The sequence below is a fragment of the Arabidopsis thaliana genome, chromosome 4, assembly GCF_000001735.4.
Source record: "Arabidopsis thaliana chromosome 4, partial sequence".
In the NCBI taxonomy this organism is placed as follows: domain Eukaryota; kingdom Viridiplantae; phylum Streptophyta; class Magnoliopsida; order Brassicales; family Brassicaceae; genus Arabidopsis; species Arabidopsis thaliana.
The window spans coordinates 15136844-15153121 of record NC_003075.7 but is presented as its reverse complement, the minus strand read 5'-3'; the positions used below and the strand labels follow the sequence as shown (position 1 = coordinate 15153121).

The window sequence follows — 16278 nt, the reverse complement described above, 5'->3', positions numbered from 1 at the left end:
ATGGATTCTCTTATGATGTGGGACAAGAGAAATCATGATTACTGATAATCAAAGAGACATGGAACTTGAACAAAGAAAAAATAATACAAGAACTTATCATCAAAATTTTGGATAGTAAAAATCCATCTTAGTGATCTGTAGAGAGCCCAGAAGTAAATAAAATTTATAAAACAAAAAAAAACTTAGGAAGAACGAATGTTGTCTCTATAATCATCCTCTTCCCCACTGCTCATGAAATCCTGCATCTCACCGTCGTCATCATCATCCTCATCCTCACCATTACCATCGTCTTCATTTTCACCTTCTATAAGCTCCTCCATAAAGTCACCGTCAATGAGAATATCTGCTTCTTCATCAAAATCGCTCACACTATCTTCATTGTCCTCGCTGCTAAGGTCATCATCCCCACTATCGCTATTGTCTCCAGCTAGTCCCAGAATTCGGTCCAGGTCATCTTCTTCTTCATCATCTTCATCTTCATCTTCCGTCTCATCATCATCATCGGGATCCGAGTCATCATCTGTTGGTCTCCTTCTACCAATCTCATACATCCTGGCCGAGGAAAACATATCTTCTTGGTCTTCCATTGTGATCAGCCCAAGGAACGAATCTGTTGGTTCTGTGGCAAAGTCAAGAAGACACCGGTCTACAGGTATAGTGGCAATGTCTGAGTAGTTGATCGCATCAAGAGTGCGGAAAGCAGCAAACAAGGGATGTTTCACACGGCGTGTGTGAACCGCTGACATAACGTCCTCGATGTTTCTCCTCAGCATTGCGTATATAACATCTCCCCTAGAGTTGAACGTAATAGCTGTCTGGTCCAGTGATGGTACACTCCGAAGAAGTTTGAAAGTCCTCATGTCCCAGATCTCTGAGTTTATGATCACCTGTAATAAGTAACATGTTGAAAAGCCAAGAAACAGTGAGTAACTTTTTATCTATATTGTAGCCGAGGAGTTAATGTAGAATATCTGAAGTTGTTGTGAAATGGTTCTGGAGCAGTTAGTGAGGGACTTTTATAAAGCTGTCTTCGACTGTTTAAGGGAGTGGATTGTTCTAGGGTTTGGTCAACTAGAATAGGAATGACAATTTCATAGCTTTGGTATTATCACATAATTTAGATTAAAAAGTAATATGATTTATCCATTACCTCGTTCCTAGAAGGATGAAACCCACCTCCGCCATAATCAGTAAATTGATCAAACCGTCTGACCTTCTCGGGGATACGGCGGTCCCAGAGAACACCATTCCACAAAATCAGTGTATCGCAAGGGCTGAAGTGCACAAGAGAATAGGGATTACTTCGAGAGGATGTGACTGTGTCAGTGAGTTTTTGGCAAGGGCTGCAGGTCTGTACGTCATATAGAAGAACATCTTTTCTAGATGCTTCACAAGAAAGCGCTGCAAATTGTAGCCCAGAGTTGCTGAATTTTGCAGCCTTGCATCCATCAAAGGAGTGTCTAGGCCCACCAGTTATAGAAGACGCGTCCCACAACTGTACATCACTGGAGCTCGAAGAAAGTAACAACTGAGTATCACGAGAGACATACGGCTGAACAAGTGTAACCGGAGCCTGGTGACCTGAGACACTCTCAAGCATGCTACCGCTGCTAGCTTCAAATATCTTGATTTCTCCAGCATGACTACCGACTGCTATATGATTAGTACCGCCAAGAAGTGCAATGCATGTAAAGAGAGCAGTCTCATCCCGGAAAGATCTCCAAGATTTGAATCTGCTGAAAACAAACTGACGATCCCTGCGATTCCCATGGACTCCACTGTAGAAACTTTGAAGCTCACGGGTCCCAAGACGGCCAGTCATGTTTAGTGGAGCTTCAAGTAACCGTTTAGGTTCAGGACAGACATGTGGATGTAGGAGAGACACAGGGGGAAGAGTTGTGATTGGAGCCAGACACTGCCTGTGTTGGTGCTTTAGATACTGAACCACAAGGGAGTCTAGTGATAACCGTTCTGGATTTGAAGGCTGGGGATCACTTGGAAGCCGTAGCTGAGAAGCAGGTGTCATTTGGCCCAGTCTGGAACTCCCAGATTGGTTGGCATCTAAAGCTGAAGCTGGTGTTTGCAAACCTGAGCCATCCGCAAAGGTTGAATTCCTTCGCTCACCCAAATCGATTCTTTTACCCGGAACTGACGAGTCTCTAAGCTCAGACAACTTCCGTTTTCTTGGAAAGGAAATCGGGGTCTTAAATTGAGCATCGGCATCAAGGTCGTTCTTCAAAACTAATTCTGCAGCAGTTTCTGATGTATCTGCCAAAGCAGGATCTGAATTCGAACAACAATTTATTCTCTGTGTAGACTGAGGTAGAGCGTCATGGGAGAAAGATTGTTTTCTTGACTGCGAACTAAAACTGGGTGAGAAAGTCAACTGTTTCTTCTTTGCAGATGGAGCTGCGTTACCTCTCGAACTAGGATCTTCATCACGTGCATTGATTTTGGGTATGCTGGGACAAAAACCACAGTTAGCACGGCCTGATGGCCATTGTTGCTGTGCTACTGGTGTGGGCATCTCCAGTGTCGAGGAAGCCAAATGCTTCTTCTTGGCAGATAGAGCTGCATTAGATCTAGAATTTGGATCTTCGTCATGTGCACAGACCTTGGGTTTGCTGGTGAAAAATCCACTGTTAGCACGGCCAGAGGGCCATTGTTCCTGAGCTAGCGGCGTAGACATCTCCTGTGTAGTGGAATATGCAATAGAAGAAGGGGAAGCCGATGAAGGTAGAGGAGTTAATTGAGCCTCTTTTAACAGTGCTGAAGCTGTATCACCAAGACCTGATGCCTGGAGATGCTCATGGATAAGCAGTAAAAGCTCCTTAGAATCATAAGTTATAGGCGTTGCTGCTGCAATGGCAGCTCTTTCAATGCGCCTCAGTGTTGGAGTAGCAGCATCACTGGCTGTTAGTGTAGTTGCATGCCCTGAATTTGTCACAATCTACAAACACATATAAAACACAATTAAAAATATCCGCAAAACTTCAACAGAAAAACAAAGAATGAAAAAAACACTTATCACTAATGAAGCATACAAAAAGAACCCCATATAAACACATTAAACAAGAAAATTAAATCAATTTCAGATGATTACCCCTATTAGCTCAAGCGCCACCTGAGCAAGTTCAGCCTGCCATCTCCCCTGATCTGTGCCACTTGACTGACCACCTGAATCCCGAATTAGTTCTGATAAACTCTTACCAACCTAGAATAATGCTTGGGAAGTCAATATATATCACCAACGATGCCTGCTCAACTTCACAATATATAAACGGGGAAAGAAAATTGCTATTCTACCTCAAGTTTAGTCAGTATTTGTGCAATTGTATCATCTCTAGCCAGACCAAGAAGTACCCTGCAAGCTAGCGCTCGTAGACAATCTGGGGTAGCAGGAGGATTTACATATATTCTGGGCTGAAGAAGTTTTAAAAGAATTTTTATACCATCATTCCCACGAACAGCTTCACGGGCTTGACGATAAACCTGCTCCAACTTAGCAGCAAGGCCAGCAGAACCAGTTCCTGCTCCTAAGAAAATTCTCCGATCCCCAACCAAACCTGAAGATGCTGGTGCAACAGGAGTTTGCGGAGCATTACCAGTGGACTGAGTACCTACAGCAACATCAGTAGAGGGACGGGTAGTGGCTTGGCCAGGAACAGGTTGATGATTTTGTGCAAGGGGCGGCTTATTGCTTAATGATGGTGGTGGGCACACCAGATTGATTAGGACATTTAGTGCAGGCTGGATGATCTTCAATAAAGAAAACATGAAGGAGGTAAGTATCAATGAGAAGCAGAAGAAGAAAGACAAAACCCATGTGAATAATGGATAGAAGCGGACTACTGACCTCAGGGTCTACTATGCTGTTGGAAATATTTGCTGCATCCAGAATGACAGCAATGCCAGCACGATTGTTGCTGAGTGTGGCATGTGCAATTGCTTTGCGGCCATCAGGTATTGATGTAACTATGTGAAGAACCCCAAAAGCATACTGAAGAAGATCATGCAGATAACGATCTACTGGTGGAGTCTGCGCATGTGAACATAATGTTAAAAGATGGTAGACAAAACAATGTACATGTGGAGTAAAATGCTACATTACCTGACAAAGTTCCAACATGGTAACATGTCCAGAGGAGGCCAAAAAATTATTGACAGCAGGCCACTGAGCTTTCACAAAGGTCGGACCCAACCTCCTATCCTTCTGTAACTGAAGGAAGATGGCATCAACAGCTTCATTGCTGATGTCAAGGGGCTTATAGGCTGCCCTTATATTAGGCTTCATTGAAGATGGCACACCACCCCGGCTAATTCTGCTAGGACGGATTGAATCAACAAGCAAAAGGAGATGAGCTCTAAAATACTGGCGTAAAGCAAAACAGGTGTGAAAAGCCATCTGCTTCTCTGAGGACGTCATGACTTCAGGAGCTGATCGGTCAGTATTAGCACCAGTTCTAACTGAGGCTGCATCTTTAAGAATTGCAAGGAGTTTCTGCAAACTATCCTGAGCATCAAATGCATCTAAAATGGCTCTGAAGACAAAAGCAGCAGCAAAGAATAAAGCTGAATTTTTTCTGGCTTGATCCTGGGAACAGTCGAGAAGTTCGATAGCTAATTTAACAACTTGATGTATGACAACCAATGGAAGTGCACAGACACGCTCCATTATACCCTGAGAAAAAAAAAATTGAAGGTAAGAAGAAGCAGGATTTGTACTAAGTCAACGATTGACGGTGAACCAAAATTGTGTTAAAGTCATGCAAATTTGCTGTATTATTACCTGAAGAGAGCCAATGGTGTATAAGCAAGATGAGAGACCATAAAAAGTCTCAGAGACCCTTGGAACAGCAAGTAATTTTAGTATGCCACGCCGTTCAACAAACATTGCTGCAAACTTCCGGTGCGCAGCCAAAGCGCAAATTAACTTCATGACATCAGGTAACAAAGGAGACACTGTCGAACGATCATCTAACTGGGATGTACGTTCCAGCAGCACAATGCATACATCAACACCTTTTTCATGGAGTACAGGCCCGAGAACCTCAACATATTCTCCCAGTATCTCAAGGCACTGGATGCAATATTTTTCTTGTAACTGAGCCAATGATTCGATATCTGGAAGGGAAACTTCACTAACATCCGTTGTCTGATCAGATGTGACACAAGTAGGATTTCTGCCACCAACCAAATAGCAGAGTTAAAGCCCTAAACAACTCAGAGATAAATAATTGATAAACAGCAACGATAATATCCACGACATCATAGCATGACCAACCTTGAAACCTCTGCGGCATCTATGACTGTAATAGCTGCTCGAGTAGCAGCAGACACAGCAGCTTCTTCACTGCCAGAAGACTTGAATTCCTGGATAATTTAAAAGAAAAGACAATCAATATAAATATCAGGTCACCCTAATCCACCGTTTCATTAGGGAAATGAAATCACTAACAGCTAAGCAAAAAAAGAAAAACATACCTCCAAAGCAGCAGTTTTAACAAGCTCTGCAGCAGCATCGCCAGCTGCTTTAGCTGCGTCATCAGGAGCATGGGCAGCTCTAGCTTCGGTTTCAGCAGCTCCAACGGCTCTCTTTACTAGATCAGTTATGTTTTTAGTTCCTATTATGCAACCTTGAAAGCACTCATCGTTATCCTCTCTTTCTATCTCCATAATACCAGACTTCATTTTCCCAAGACATACGGTCACGTCTTCTGCATTTCTGCCATCTGAAATTTTTGATAGATCCCTATCTCTGACAAGTAGACGACCTAATCTAGGAGATGCCAAGAGAACTTCTGTATCAGGTGCACCTTCGTGAACCCTTCCTCTCCCCCTTGATTTTGATCGGTTCAGTCTGTGTCTTGAAGGGTCATCTCTAACACTATTGTCATCTCCAGGTTTAATTTTACAATCAACAACACCTGAAACATTAAATACATCTCTGCCATCGATTTCGAATTCGCCATCAGGCTGTACATCAGTTTGTCCCATCTCTCTTCCGGAGTCCGTCTCAAGAACATGGTCACCTTCAACTGTATCCACAATCTTACGCACCCTACTTCGACCTTCTTCTTTGGTTTTTAAGGAGACGTGCTTAGTCTCAGTTGTGTGTATACGGCTTGTGCTTGGCTCTTTAAGAACTCGTACTCGAAGATAATGCATAAGCTTAGCAGATAGTCCTGATGTCAAAACGTCTTCAACTATTTGCCCACGACTTACATGAGTCACACAAAAAGAAAATGTTACAATTTCAGCTGTGGGCGTTGCAAAAATGGGAAGAAGAGACAACAAGTTGAGAATGTTTAATCAATACCTCGCCAGAGAGAGAGCAAGAAGTCCTGTAGAATAAGTTTTTAACATTTCAAAATCTGAGGCTTCCTTCTTGGCAGAGTCTTCACCAGGAAACTTGACTGCCTCTTCCATAACCCAATTTTTAAAGTTTTCCGTTACAGCATCGTCGAAAACATGAGGATACTGAAAAAAAAGAAAAATTGCGTCATGAGTCAACAAACAAGACATCCAATTAAGGGTAAAGAGAAAGAAAGTAGTAAAAAATTTACCATCCACGTAAGCGAACAGTTCATTAGCAACCTTGCAGAGGCTGCCTTTACTGCGGTTGAGTAAGAATTCTCAGATAGAAAAGTCGACGATATCAATTCAAAAAACTCATCGTTTTCCTGCCAAAAATCAAGTAACAAAATAAGAAGAAAGAACCCACACAAGAGAAAAAAGAACAATCTTTTTTTAAATAAACTTACTCGGATGAGAATACACAGCTTGCCACTGTTATGACTACCACGAGCATTGGAGAAATGCCCATTCTCCTCTAAGAACCTGCGAATACAAGTAAGCGTCAAAACTAAAGACAACTACAAAAGAAAATCAAGAAGAGAGACTGATTGTTGAGCTAGAAAGGAACATACAGAGACTCCTGAGATTCGAGAAGCTGACTAAGAGCGTGAAGGATATTAGGATTAGGGTTATTGGCAACGGAAGTAATATCTTCCATAAGCTTCTGCGCCTTCGCTATAAGCTCGTCTTCAACACTCTGTTCTTCTCCTTCTTCAGGATTAGGTTCGCCGGTTGAATTCGCCAACTCTGCAATCGCCTCCGCCGCAACAACTGATTGGTCATCCTCAACCATCGAATTAGGGACCTCGGCATGCTCTTGCCCGTCCATGATGAATACCTCTCTTTTAAAAGAAAAACCCAGAAACGGCGATCAATTCAAACGTTGGGATCACGGAAAAAGAAAAAGAAATTATTGAAAGGGAAAACGAAAAAAGAGCTTATAGTTGTAGAGTAAGAAACGCAGCAGAACAAGGAGGGTGGTAGATGGAGACGACAAAGCTGAACCGACTCATACTAAAATATGACCCGACCCGTTTCTTTCACTAAACAAACCCTAACCCATAGTTTTTTTTAATAATGGGCCTTTTAAAGGCCCATAGTTTTACTGTCAATAACTACGACGTCGTTTTCAATTGTTCCGATTAGGAACTTCCTCTCCGGCGACTGAACTTTTTCTGGAAATGGATAGTGAAGGAGCTTCAAGCGAGTCTTCTTCTTCTGGAGATCAGCTCGAGAAGTGGACAGAGTAGTTTCACATTTGATTTCAGTTTCATTCCGCACAATCAAATCGGTTGATGATTTGTTTGACTTCTTTCAGAGAGCAGGATGAGCTGAAGAAGAAACTGATCGCGTACGATGACTTCACATGGAAGTTATCTTCATCAACGGAACTGTCTCAGGGATCGGAGATACTTAAGTATGTTGGAGGTGTAGACATGAGCTTTTGCAAAGAAGATTCTTCCGTCGCATGCGCTTGTCTCGTCGTTCTTGAGCTTCCTTCTCTCCGTGTAGTCCACCATGACTTCTCTCTTCTCCGCCTCCATGTTCCTTATGTCCCTGGATTTCTTGCCTTTCGTGAGGTTTCCTTCTCCTACTACTTCGTGTCCCCGAGCAATGCTCTGCTAAATTCATTTGCTTCACTAAAGTATCTCAGATCCCAAAATTGGATTTTTCATGTTACAGGCTCCGGTTCTTTTGCAGATTCTGCAGAAGATGAGAGATGAGAAGCATCCATTCTATCCTCAGGTTTCAGTTTTATCTATAAGTTGCTTTAGTTTGCAATTGGCTACTCTTAAACCATTGCTTTTGCGTTGATTTTTTTTCTTCTAAAAGTCTCTTGCTTTGCTCTTGCAAAGGTACTGATGGTGGATGGAAATGGAATACTTCATCCACGAGGTATAAACACACAACTTTACCTTTGTTTTGTAGTTGCATTTCAAGCTCTGTAATTATGGTGTTAGATGTAATTGTCTTCTATAGGATTTGGCTTGGCGTGTCATTTAGGTGTTCTTGCTCACCTACCAACCATTGGGGTCGGAAAGAATGTACGGTCTTCAGAATCTCAAGCTCTGAAATTTGTGATGTTATTTTTGTTTTGCCTTGCATTTTCCATCTGATCGTTAATGTGGAATTTATGATGTTGTAACATTTTCAGCTGCATCATGTGGATGGTCTGAATCAATCTGAGGTTAAACAGTCGCTTCAGCTCCAAATAAACGAGCATGAGCAAACTATCACTTTGGTAGGAAACTCTGGAATTACATGGGGAGTAGTAAGTGACTTTGACTGAACATCTACTGTAGTTGTTGTGTCTCTTTGGTAATACCGCGTTATATTAGTAGTGACTTATCAGTTTTAGCAACGAAACTTCTCCATAGTTGTGGTTTTGATAATCTTGTGTAAGATAGTGAATTTAATGATCAAGTTTTACATATTACGTTCAACAGGGATTTAGGCCAACTCTGAGTTCTCTAAAGCCCATATATGTATCGGTTGGCCATCGCATATCACTGGACTCTGCCGTTGAAGTTGTCAAGATAACCTGCAAGTACCGTGTTCCAGAACCTATTAGACAGGTAAGTGATGCATTTACCAACAAACAGAAAGTTATCCTGTAGATATGTGAAAAGTGAAAAGTAAGAGTCGTTAAGTATACAGTTTACTATATGCAGGCAGATATTAGATCAAGAGCATATCTCCAGAAGCATCAAACTGAGTCTTTTAAAGAACTGGCAGTGCGACCACCGGATCAGGTAACTTCTGATGTTTTCTCCGCCATTTCTAACCATTGTCATATTTTTTCGTACTGGCTCACATGTCTCTTTGCTTCCTTTTTTGTCTACCAGACTGAACCTTAATCCCTCAAGCAACCAAGAACACTATTCCACATTACATAGAAACTCTCCAAAGTCTTTACCAAAGATTGTTAAATGGACAGATTCAGGCACTGAAGATCCGCCCCAATTATCTCCTTCATTTATCTCACTGACTTGAAGATTGCAAGCTAACCAAGGTAATCATGTTATATCCGATACATTGGAATTTCCTTTCCATACATACCTTAAACAAGTGTAAATAGAAAGGCTAGGCAACTGGTAATTTGGTTGTTTGGGCACTGTATATTGGGAGATTTTGGGGTTCTCGACAAACAATTCTATAGCTTTGGGTTTGGTATTTCTTTTGGTTCAGCTGTAACTCGTTTCTCATGCTCTAAGACAGCACAATCGTTTCTCAATCTTAAGAGACTGTTAATGGTGGACAGATTCACAGCAGTGAAGCCTCATGGATTCCTCTTTTGCAGCAAACCTGCTTAACTAATATAAGGTGTAATGTTTGAAACTTCGGGTTGGGCTTTAACAGCTAAAGTGAAAGATGAGATTTTTATCATTTTCTGATTACTAACAAGAGAGGTATAAGAGAGACAGTGAACACCAAACTGCTCTCGAGAAATAAGAGATCAAACCAAGTAATACATAAATCTCACTGTAGTTTCTGTTTCTCCATAAACACCAAAAGTTTTGCAAAAGAAAAAAGGAAAAAAAGAAATAATCAAACCCATCAAATTTTCTTCAGTATTCACAGAACAATATACAGACAGATGGAGAGAAGTAGCAGCACTGCCGTTGATCGTGTTATAGGCATCATGGCACTTGCTTCACTAGCATCTTCTGACTTGATCATTATCTTGAATTTGCAACTCCCAACAGAAGGATCCCTAGTACTGACTATAGAGAGACCCGGGAACTTACACGCACTGTCGAGCTGATTACTTACCTGGTAATAGCTATTGAACGCATACGAAACATTCTGTGCTAGATTCAGGTTACCACAAGAGGAGCCATAACCAAGACTGGTGCAATCAGCATGATCACAAGCGTAGCTCACGCTTGGTCCCAACTGAGGATCCTGAAGATTAGCATTTGGCGCAAGAATACACCATTTCTTAGCCAAATAATGAACATCCTTTGCAGGGATCAGCCCGTTACCACTGCCAAGACTGAGCTGATACTTAGGCTGTCCATCAATATAAAATATCCCCCAGTGTCTTTCAAAGTTTCCAGGCTGAATGCTTTTGGCATCTTCATCGATAAGACCAAACAAGTAAGCATCCATTGCCCCAGGTCTCATAGGTGTTCCTTTATTAGCCTTTTGACGGTTCATAAAACCTTGATTATACCGCCTGGCATACATCAAGTTTGCGTTCTTATCTCCATCTGTTGGCCACCCAACTTCCCCAACAATAATAGTCAAATTCCCAAACCCATTCTTCTGCAACGACCACACAAGTGTATCGTAGTTTGCATCAAGAACATTGTCGTAGATTCTTCCATTGTCGTTTATCGGAGTACCAGTTCCATCAAAGAAAGCAAACTCCACAGGGAAATTCGGGTCGTTGTAGAGACTGATGAAAGGGTAAATGTTGATAGTGAATGGTGCTCCGTTATCACTCAGAAACTTAACAATGTTCAACATGAGATCACGGATTTCAGGCCTGAAATCTCCATCCGAAGGGAGATTAGACGCACTTTGGTACACATCTGCGTTAAGAGGCACTGTGACTTTCACCTGAGTCGCTAAACCAGCTTTGATGATAGCTGATTGTATATTCTGAAGAGCAGGTAGAGTTATACCCTCAAATGTTCCATTGAATGCTTTTAGAAAAGGCTCATTCCCAACTGCCACATACCTAAATTCAAACACAAACCAACTAACTTCAATCTCTTTGCTTTAGATCAAAATCTAAAGACTGGAACTTTGGGTTCTAAAATCATTTCTTCCAAAGCTCTTGATCAAAACAAACAAAGAGAACATGTTGTTTCAATGAGATATAAGCACAAACCTGATATCGACGCCATTAGAGGAGACATGAGCAGATACATTCTGAGAGACCCATCTCTCAGCGGCTGCAACGCTACCGGCTAAAGGAGCAAGCAAGTCGTTAGGGATTCCGACCATAACTTGAATCCCTGTCCGACTTAAAGCTTTGAGAATCGCAGAGTCGGCCTCGAAAAGTTTCACCTTTTGGATACCGTTTTCTCGGAGAAGCCTCACCACCGTAGCCGGAGGTAGGGGATGCCTCGCCTGTGAGCCCCAGTTCACACCAATCCCTTCAACTTCAATTAACAAACTTGCGTACAACAAAGTGATTACGAAAAAGACAGCAAAAACACCTTTGAACAACATCGGAACCGAGAGATAAATCGTAAACACCCTATACCCAAAAAAGGCAAAAGCCAATAACGAAAAAGAAACACACCAAAAAAGAACTGAACTTTGTGGTTAAAACGAGCTAAGATGAAAGAATCAGTGAAGTGGGAAACTTGGGTTTGAAGAAGAATAAGAACAGAGCTGAGTTTTGGCTTAACTTCAATCAACAGATTATCGAAAAAATCAAAGTACGGTACTATATATTATTGCTTTTTGGGTGGAATAAGTTCTCTTCTCTCAGGTGGAATTTGGAGAAGAAGAGGGAGAGGTTACAAGAACTAAGATGGAGAATCTGAAATACACGAGACTTGAAAATGTTTTAATTTCAGACATGGAACATAAACGAAAAAGGTTTTTTTATTGTCTGTCCCAGTGACCTGAAAGGCGGTGTTTGCTTTTTGATTGGTACCCCCAATCGAAATTTAATTAGCAGAATATTATGAAAACGATTAACAAAAAAAAAGGGACTAAAAGAGAAACGTTAATGTTTTAATTTACTACGTTAGGTGTTGTCTACTTCCTTAGCTGTAGTAGCTCTTCACAATACCACTCAAATCTATTAATTATACGATACGGCAATCATGATAATTTATAAAGAAAAAATCATCAATATATACTTTAAAATAATTAATCAATCATAAATATAGATTTGGGTTTACCATCTTTGTTATAGTTTACAGTTATTATAATCAGCAAGTATGGTAGTAACATGAGAGAGTATTAATTTTGAATAGTACTTTCTAAAATTTGATAGATTTTGCCTGTCTAAGATTTAGCTATTACGAAATAAAGATGGTTTGATGTGAGGCAGGGGCATGTGGGTGAGGTCAAGCGGACGTGTAAGCCAAATAAAAAGAGAGAACAACAAAAAAAGGAGGAATCTTTGAAAGATTGTGGAGCAGTGTTACCTGATGCTCTCAGAATTAAAGTTGAATGAAAATGTAAAAAAACTTAAATGTTCCCTTTTTTGTGTGAAGGAATAGTGAGTCAAACAGAGAATGAAAGAGGTCGGCAGGTCCGGTTGGTGAAGTAACATTTATTCTCCTTCAAGCCTCTCTCGTTACTCTCCCTTACTGTGTGAGCCCATTCTCGGCCCATTTATATTTTTGAGAGTTGGATGATTGGCATTTTATTCACAGGTTAATATCTATAATATGATTATGTTTAAGACTTTCATATTGGAAGTGAGTTGAAACATCAAATAGTATAATTAAGAATAATGGTCAATCCCTTCTTAGAGACTCAAATAACTTTTCTTGGTCTATCTCTGAAATCTTTTTATGAGTTTTTTGGATATTGTGAAATATTGAAGCACTAAACACCAAATCTAAAAATGACTTGGACATGCACTCAATTTTAAAAGCTTGTTTTTGTTAAGATTTCCATCTCAAGAAGGTAATGCATACTTTTCCACGTTTTTGAATATAACTCTGTAATGTCTTTCTTTATACAAGATTGTCCACTGGTCACTGAGTCTGCATTAATGACTCTGATCTTCCTCAACAACATTATCAGTCACCACACATAAAATCTTTTATTTCTTTGATCAAGTAATGTTTTCAATTCTTACGTGTAATATAACAAAGCCATACTTATTAAAAATTCAACAATCGAATCTTATTCTTATATAATAAATTCAATATGCCAAAACGTGATCTAGAAGACGAGAAAACACAAAAACACAAGATAAGAAGTATCGGTTGGACAAGTGTCACAAGTCCACTTGTCGTACTCGATTAAACCTAATAAGTCAAACCAAAACCATTTTATCCACTCGTAGTCGTAGGTTTAAACTTATACTACAACAATCTAAGAAGAAAGTGGAAGAGGCGAATAGCTATCACCTTTTATGAGAGACAACAAAAGCCCATTTTAAAATCATGCTTGGAATGATTATGAGTGAAAAAGAGAAAGTGATCGGTTGGTTTGATTTGATTGATTTATTTGTGTTGGATCATTATACATAGAGAAGCATCAATGAGATGAAATTAATTCAGATGATAAAGGGAAGTGATAAGGACAAGTAAAGCTGGAGGGGTAGAGGAGAGAGCGTGGCCAATTTTGGTCTTGTATATTTGTTGCTTGGGTGTCACGATCGTTCACCGACCGGATAATGCATCTAGCATCCTGATTCCCTGGTATCGTTCAAATAATACATTTTTATAAAAGCTAAACATGTTGCTATCTTTGTTTTTTTAAATATCCCCATAAGTGTTACCATTTTATAAAGAACAAGTGTTGCAAAGTGTTACAACAGTGAAAGCTTCCGCATACAAAACTCGACAGACTCTTTGGAACATACAACATCAGATTATCTTCAAAGATTCGATAATCCCATTTCTCAAAAGTACTAACTATCCCAGCCAGTCTTTAAGTTCTGCTTCATACGATAATGAACATTTTCAATATGTACTTTCCAAAAAGAAATTCCAATATCATATCCAATTATTCTACTTCCCATATAAAGTATCGCAAGTAATAATATTGGATTCTTGGTAAATCCATCTTAAACTTATTTTTGGTAAATTATATACCTACGTGGGAAGATAATATTTTATACCAAATAATTATACGATCAAGATATATTTTTATTTTGTAAATTATAGTAATATCTATATTCAGAATAAAAAATAATATGAGGAAGTAAATCAGTTGAAAATCTCTATTACGTAGATTTTTTTATAAAGAAAAATAAGATGATGAATACATGTGGAAGAAGATAAATATGGAATCTTTTATTTTTTGGTCAACAGAATCTTGAAGAGCCCAAAACAACAACAACACTCGGAGACTTTTTAGGGCTCATCCCCGAATTATCAGTGCAAGTGGATCGAATTAAACCAAAATCAAAACTAAGCAACCTAACTAACCATATCTTCCGATTTCTCTTATCTCTCTGAAGCCACAAATCTCCAGATTCATTCGTCGTCTCGGTGAGTGTTTTTCTTTTACAGTTCGATTTTTCCGACTCTGTTCGTTGATTCGATTTTCAAATCTGATTTATGTTTTGGGGGAAATCGAATTTGATATCTGTGTGCTCTCGGATATATTATATAGGTTAAGGTTAGACGGAGAAGAAGATACAACAAATATGGCGGTTAGTATGAAACAAATGTCGTTGGTCGTCTCTGCTTTGGGCGTCTTATCCTTTGTTTTGGGAGTTATCGCCGAGAACAAGAAGGTACAAAAAAAAGTCGTCTCCTTTTGATTATTTCGTGAGAAAACTTTAAATTTCCTGTTTGTTTTCGATGATGATTTTTGTTCTTCTTCTTTGTGTTTATCTACTACTACCACATAAACAATTCCTGTTGCTTTTTGGCGCAAGTTAGTTTTTTTTTTGCACAGGAAATAATCACTCTGGAATTGTATGTATCAAACAGTGATCTAACTATGGATGAATCAATTGTTTTGATTTCCTGTTTCTTTAGGATGCTTTGGTTGTTATTTGTGCTATTCTCTGTGAATGGAGGATGTCAAATTTGTTTTAGTCACAGGACTATGACTCTGATATTGTGATATTGTTGGATTGTATGAAAAAATGTGATCTTCTCACAGCTTCATAATTGTATCTAATGATGGGAAACCAATGTGATCTTAACTGACCCGTAGCTAAATCTTACTCTTTCTACACAATTGTTTGACCTCATCATTGTCACTGATCTCTCTAGGATACCGTATGTCAAGAGCTTTTCATAAGTGGGTAAACCACTTCGGCTTTCTTATTCTTATGTGTTACTGATTGTGTGATTTGTTTCTGTTCTTTGTGTTTTCATCTTAGCCTGCGTCTGGGACTCCAATAAGTGGAAAAGGAGTAGTTATCTGCAAATACCCATCTGATCCAACTGTTGCCTTGGGATACCTTTCTGCTGCTTTTCTCCTTGCCTGCACTGTAGCAGGATACAAATCCTTGTTCATCTCTTACAAGGGAAAGTCTGTTCCTAACTCTGTCTTGTTCAAAAGCACCAGCTTCTCTGTGTTCTTCAACATTGCCTTGTAAGCATTTCCTCTTCTTTTCAAGAACACAGTAGCTAGACCATTACAAATATTCTTGGATTCCGGTATTATAAAGCCTAAAAATAGGAGTCTTTTTGTGACCTATGGTTATTGTCGTGTAGGATAACATCTGGACTGGCCTTGTCTCTGTTGCTCTGGCCAACCATTACAGAACAACTTCACTTGACCCGTAATGTTCACCGAAACTTAGAAACCAGTTGCCCCACGGCTAAGACCGGTCTGCTTGGTGGAGGTGCCTTTGTGTCTTTGGACTCGTGCCTTTTCTGGTTGGTTGCTCTGATGCTCGCTGATAACGCCCGTGAAGACCATTTTGATGAAGTTGAAAGCAGAAGCATCGATGGGAACTCTTCCTCCAGGGATGTGAATCTCAAGATTGATGCTTGAGAGAATGATATGCTTTTATTGGTATTGGGTATAAGAAGGGTTTTTCATTTGTTTTCTACTTGTTTGATTAGGAAAATAATAATTTGTTTCTTCTGTTGTTTTTTTTTTTTTTAATGATTGGCTAGAATGTTATGAAACCCATCTCTGCACCTTGATGCATTGTGATTCATAAGCTGTATCTGTGAAAAATAATCTTTTGGTTATATCTCTTACATTTGACATAATTGATATGAGAAAGCACTTCAAATCACACACTATATCAACATTTTTCTTTCTAAGAATATGTAAATATTCACTTGAATTCGGGTGGCTACT

General features: G+C 39.8%; 4 protein-coding genes across 7 annotated transcripts; 2 read left to right on the top strand and 2 right to left on the bottom strand.

Annotated features, from left to right (window-relative positions):
* Nucleotides 1-9: 9 nt before the first annotated feature.
* On the bottom strand, nucleotides 10-7494 carry DCAF1 (DDB1-CUL4 associated factor 1). The gene is made up of 13 exons (NM_119266.7): nucleotides 6930-7494; nucleotides 6765-6840; nucleotides 6567-6683; nucleotides 6320-6480; nucleotides 5485-6220; nucleotides 5285-5373; nucleotides 4790-5183; nucleotides 4112-4681; nucleotides 3857-4039; nucleotides 3307-3759; nucleotides 3104-3214; nucleotides 1151-2950; nucleotides 10-887 (listed from the first exon to the last, which is right to left on the bottom strand). The coding sequence occupies exons 1-13, from the start codon at nucleotides 7184-7186 to the stop codon at nucleotides 183-185; spliced, it is 5652 nt and encodes a 1883-aa protein (NP_194845.4). The 5' UTR covers nucleotides 7187-7494; the 3' UTR covers nucleotides 10-182.
* On the top strand, nucleotides 7482-9905 carry AT4G31150 (endonuclease V family protein). Of its 4 annotated transcripts, NM_001342057.1 has the most exons (10): nucleotides 7482-7603; nucleotides 7676-7937; nucleotides 8041-8103; nucleotides 8214-8253; nucleotides 8338-8402; nucleotides 8513-8629; nucleotides 8805-8933; nucleotides 9030-9110; nucleotides 9204-9370; nucleotides 9620-9905. In NM_001342057.1, exons 1-9 carry the CDS (start codon nucleotides 7539-7541, stop codon nucleotides 9213-9215), a joined length of 834 nt encoding a protein of 277 aa, NP_001329217.1. In that variant the 5' UTR covers nucleotides 7482-7538; the 3' UTR covers nucleotides 9216-9370; nucleotides 9620-9905. The 4 variants fall into 4 exon arrangements, with proteins under 4 accessions (NP_001329217.1, NP_567868.1, NP_001329218.1 ...); NM_119265.4 differs by having other exon boundaries at nucleotides 9204-9905; NM_001342056.1 differs by having other exon boundaries at nucleotides 8513-8933; nucleotides 9204-9905.
* On the bottom strand, nucleotides 9731-12054 carry AT4G31140 (O-Glycosyl hydrolases family 17 protein). Its single transcript, NM_119264.5, has 2 exons — nucleotides 11198-12054; nucleotides 9731-11044 (listed from the first exon to the last, which is right to left on the bottom strand). Exons 1-2 carry the CDS (start codon nucleotides 11539-11541, stop codon nucleotides 9934-9936), a joined length of 1455 nt encoding a protein of 484 aa, NP_194843.1. The 5' UTR covers nucleotides 11542-12054; the 3' UTR covers nucleotides 9731-9933.
* A 2196-nt stretch (nucleotides 12055-14250) lies between these two features.
* AT4G31130 (keratin-associated protein (DUF1218)) lies at nucleotides 14251-16213 on the top strand. Its single transcript, NM_119263.5, has 4 exons — nucleotides 14251-14498; nucleotides 14623-14746; nucleotides 15344-15558; nucleotides 15681-16213. The coding sequence occupies exons 2-4, from the start codon at nucleotides 14657-14659 to the stop codon at nucleotides 15961-15963; spliced, it is 588 nt and encodes a 195-aa protein (NP_194842.1). The 5' UTR covers nucleotides 14251-14498; nucleotides 14623-14656; the 3' UTR covers nucleotides 15964-16213.
* The last annotated feature ends 65 nt before the right edge of the window (nucleotides 16214-16278 follow it).

Coding starts and splice junctions, on each gene's coding strand:
- AT4G31140 (NM_119264.5), bottom strand. CDS start 11,541: ATGTTGTTCAAAGGTGTTTTTGCTGTCTTTTTCGTAATCACTTTGTTG. Junction 11,045..11,197: donor TCTAATGGCGTCGATATCAG/GTTTGTGCTTAT, acceptor GTTTGAATTTAG/GTATGTGGCAGTTGGGAATG.
- DCAF1 (NM_119266.7), bottom strand. CDS start 7,186: ATGGACGGGCAAGAGCATGCCGAGGTCCCTAATTCGATGGTTGAGGAT. Junction 6,841..6,929: donor CTCGAATCTCAGGAGTCTCT/GTATGTTCCTTT, acceptor TTGTATTCGCAG/GTTCTTAGAGGAGAATGGGC. Junction 4,682..4,789: donor ACACCATTGGCTCTCTTCAG/GTAATAATACAG, acceptor TTTTTTTCTCAG/GGTATAATGGAGCGTGTCTG.
- AT4G31130 (NM_119263.5), top strand. CDS start 14,657: ATGGCGGTTAGTATGAAACAAATGTCGTTGGTCGTCTCTGCTTTGGGC. Junction 14,747..15,343: donor TTATCGCCGAGAACAAGAAG/GTACAAAAAAAA, acceptor TTTTCATCTTAG/CCTGCGTCTGGGACTCCAAT. Junction 15,559..15,680: donor GTGTTCTTCAACATTGCCTT/GTAAGCATTTCC, acceptor ATTGTCGTGTAG/GATAACATCTGGACTGGCCT.
- AT4G31150 (NM_001342057.1), top strand. CDS start 7,539: ATGGATAGTGAAGGAGCTTCAAGCGAGTCTTCTTCTTCTGGAGATCAG. Junction 7,604..7,675: donor CAGCTCGAGAAGTGGACAGA/GTAGTTTCACAT, acceptor GACTTCTTTCAG/AGAGCAGGATGAGCTGAAGA. Junction 7,938..8,040: donor GATTTCTTGCCTTTCGTGAG/GTTTCCTTCTCC, acceptor TTCATGTTACAG/GCTCCGGTTCTTTTGCAGAT.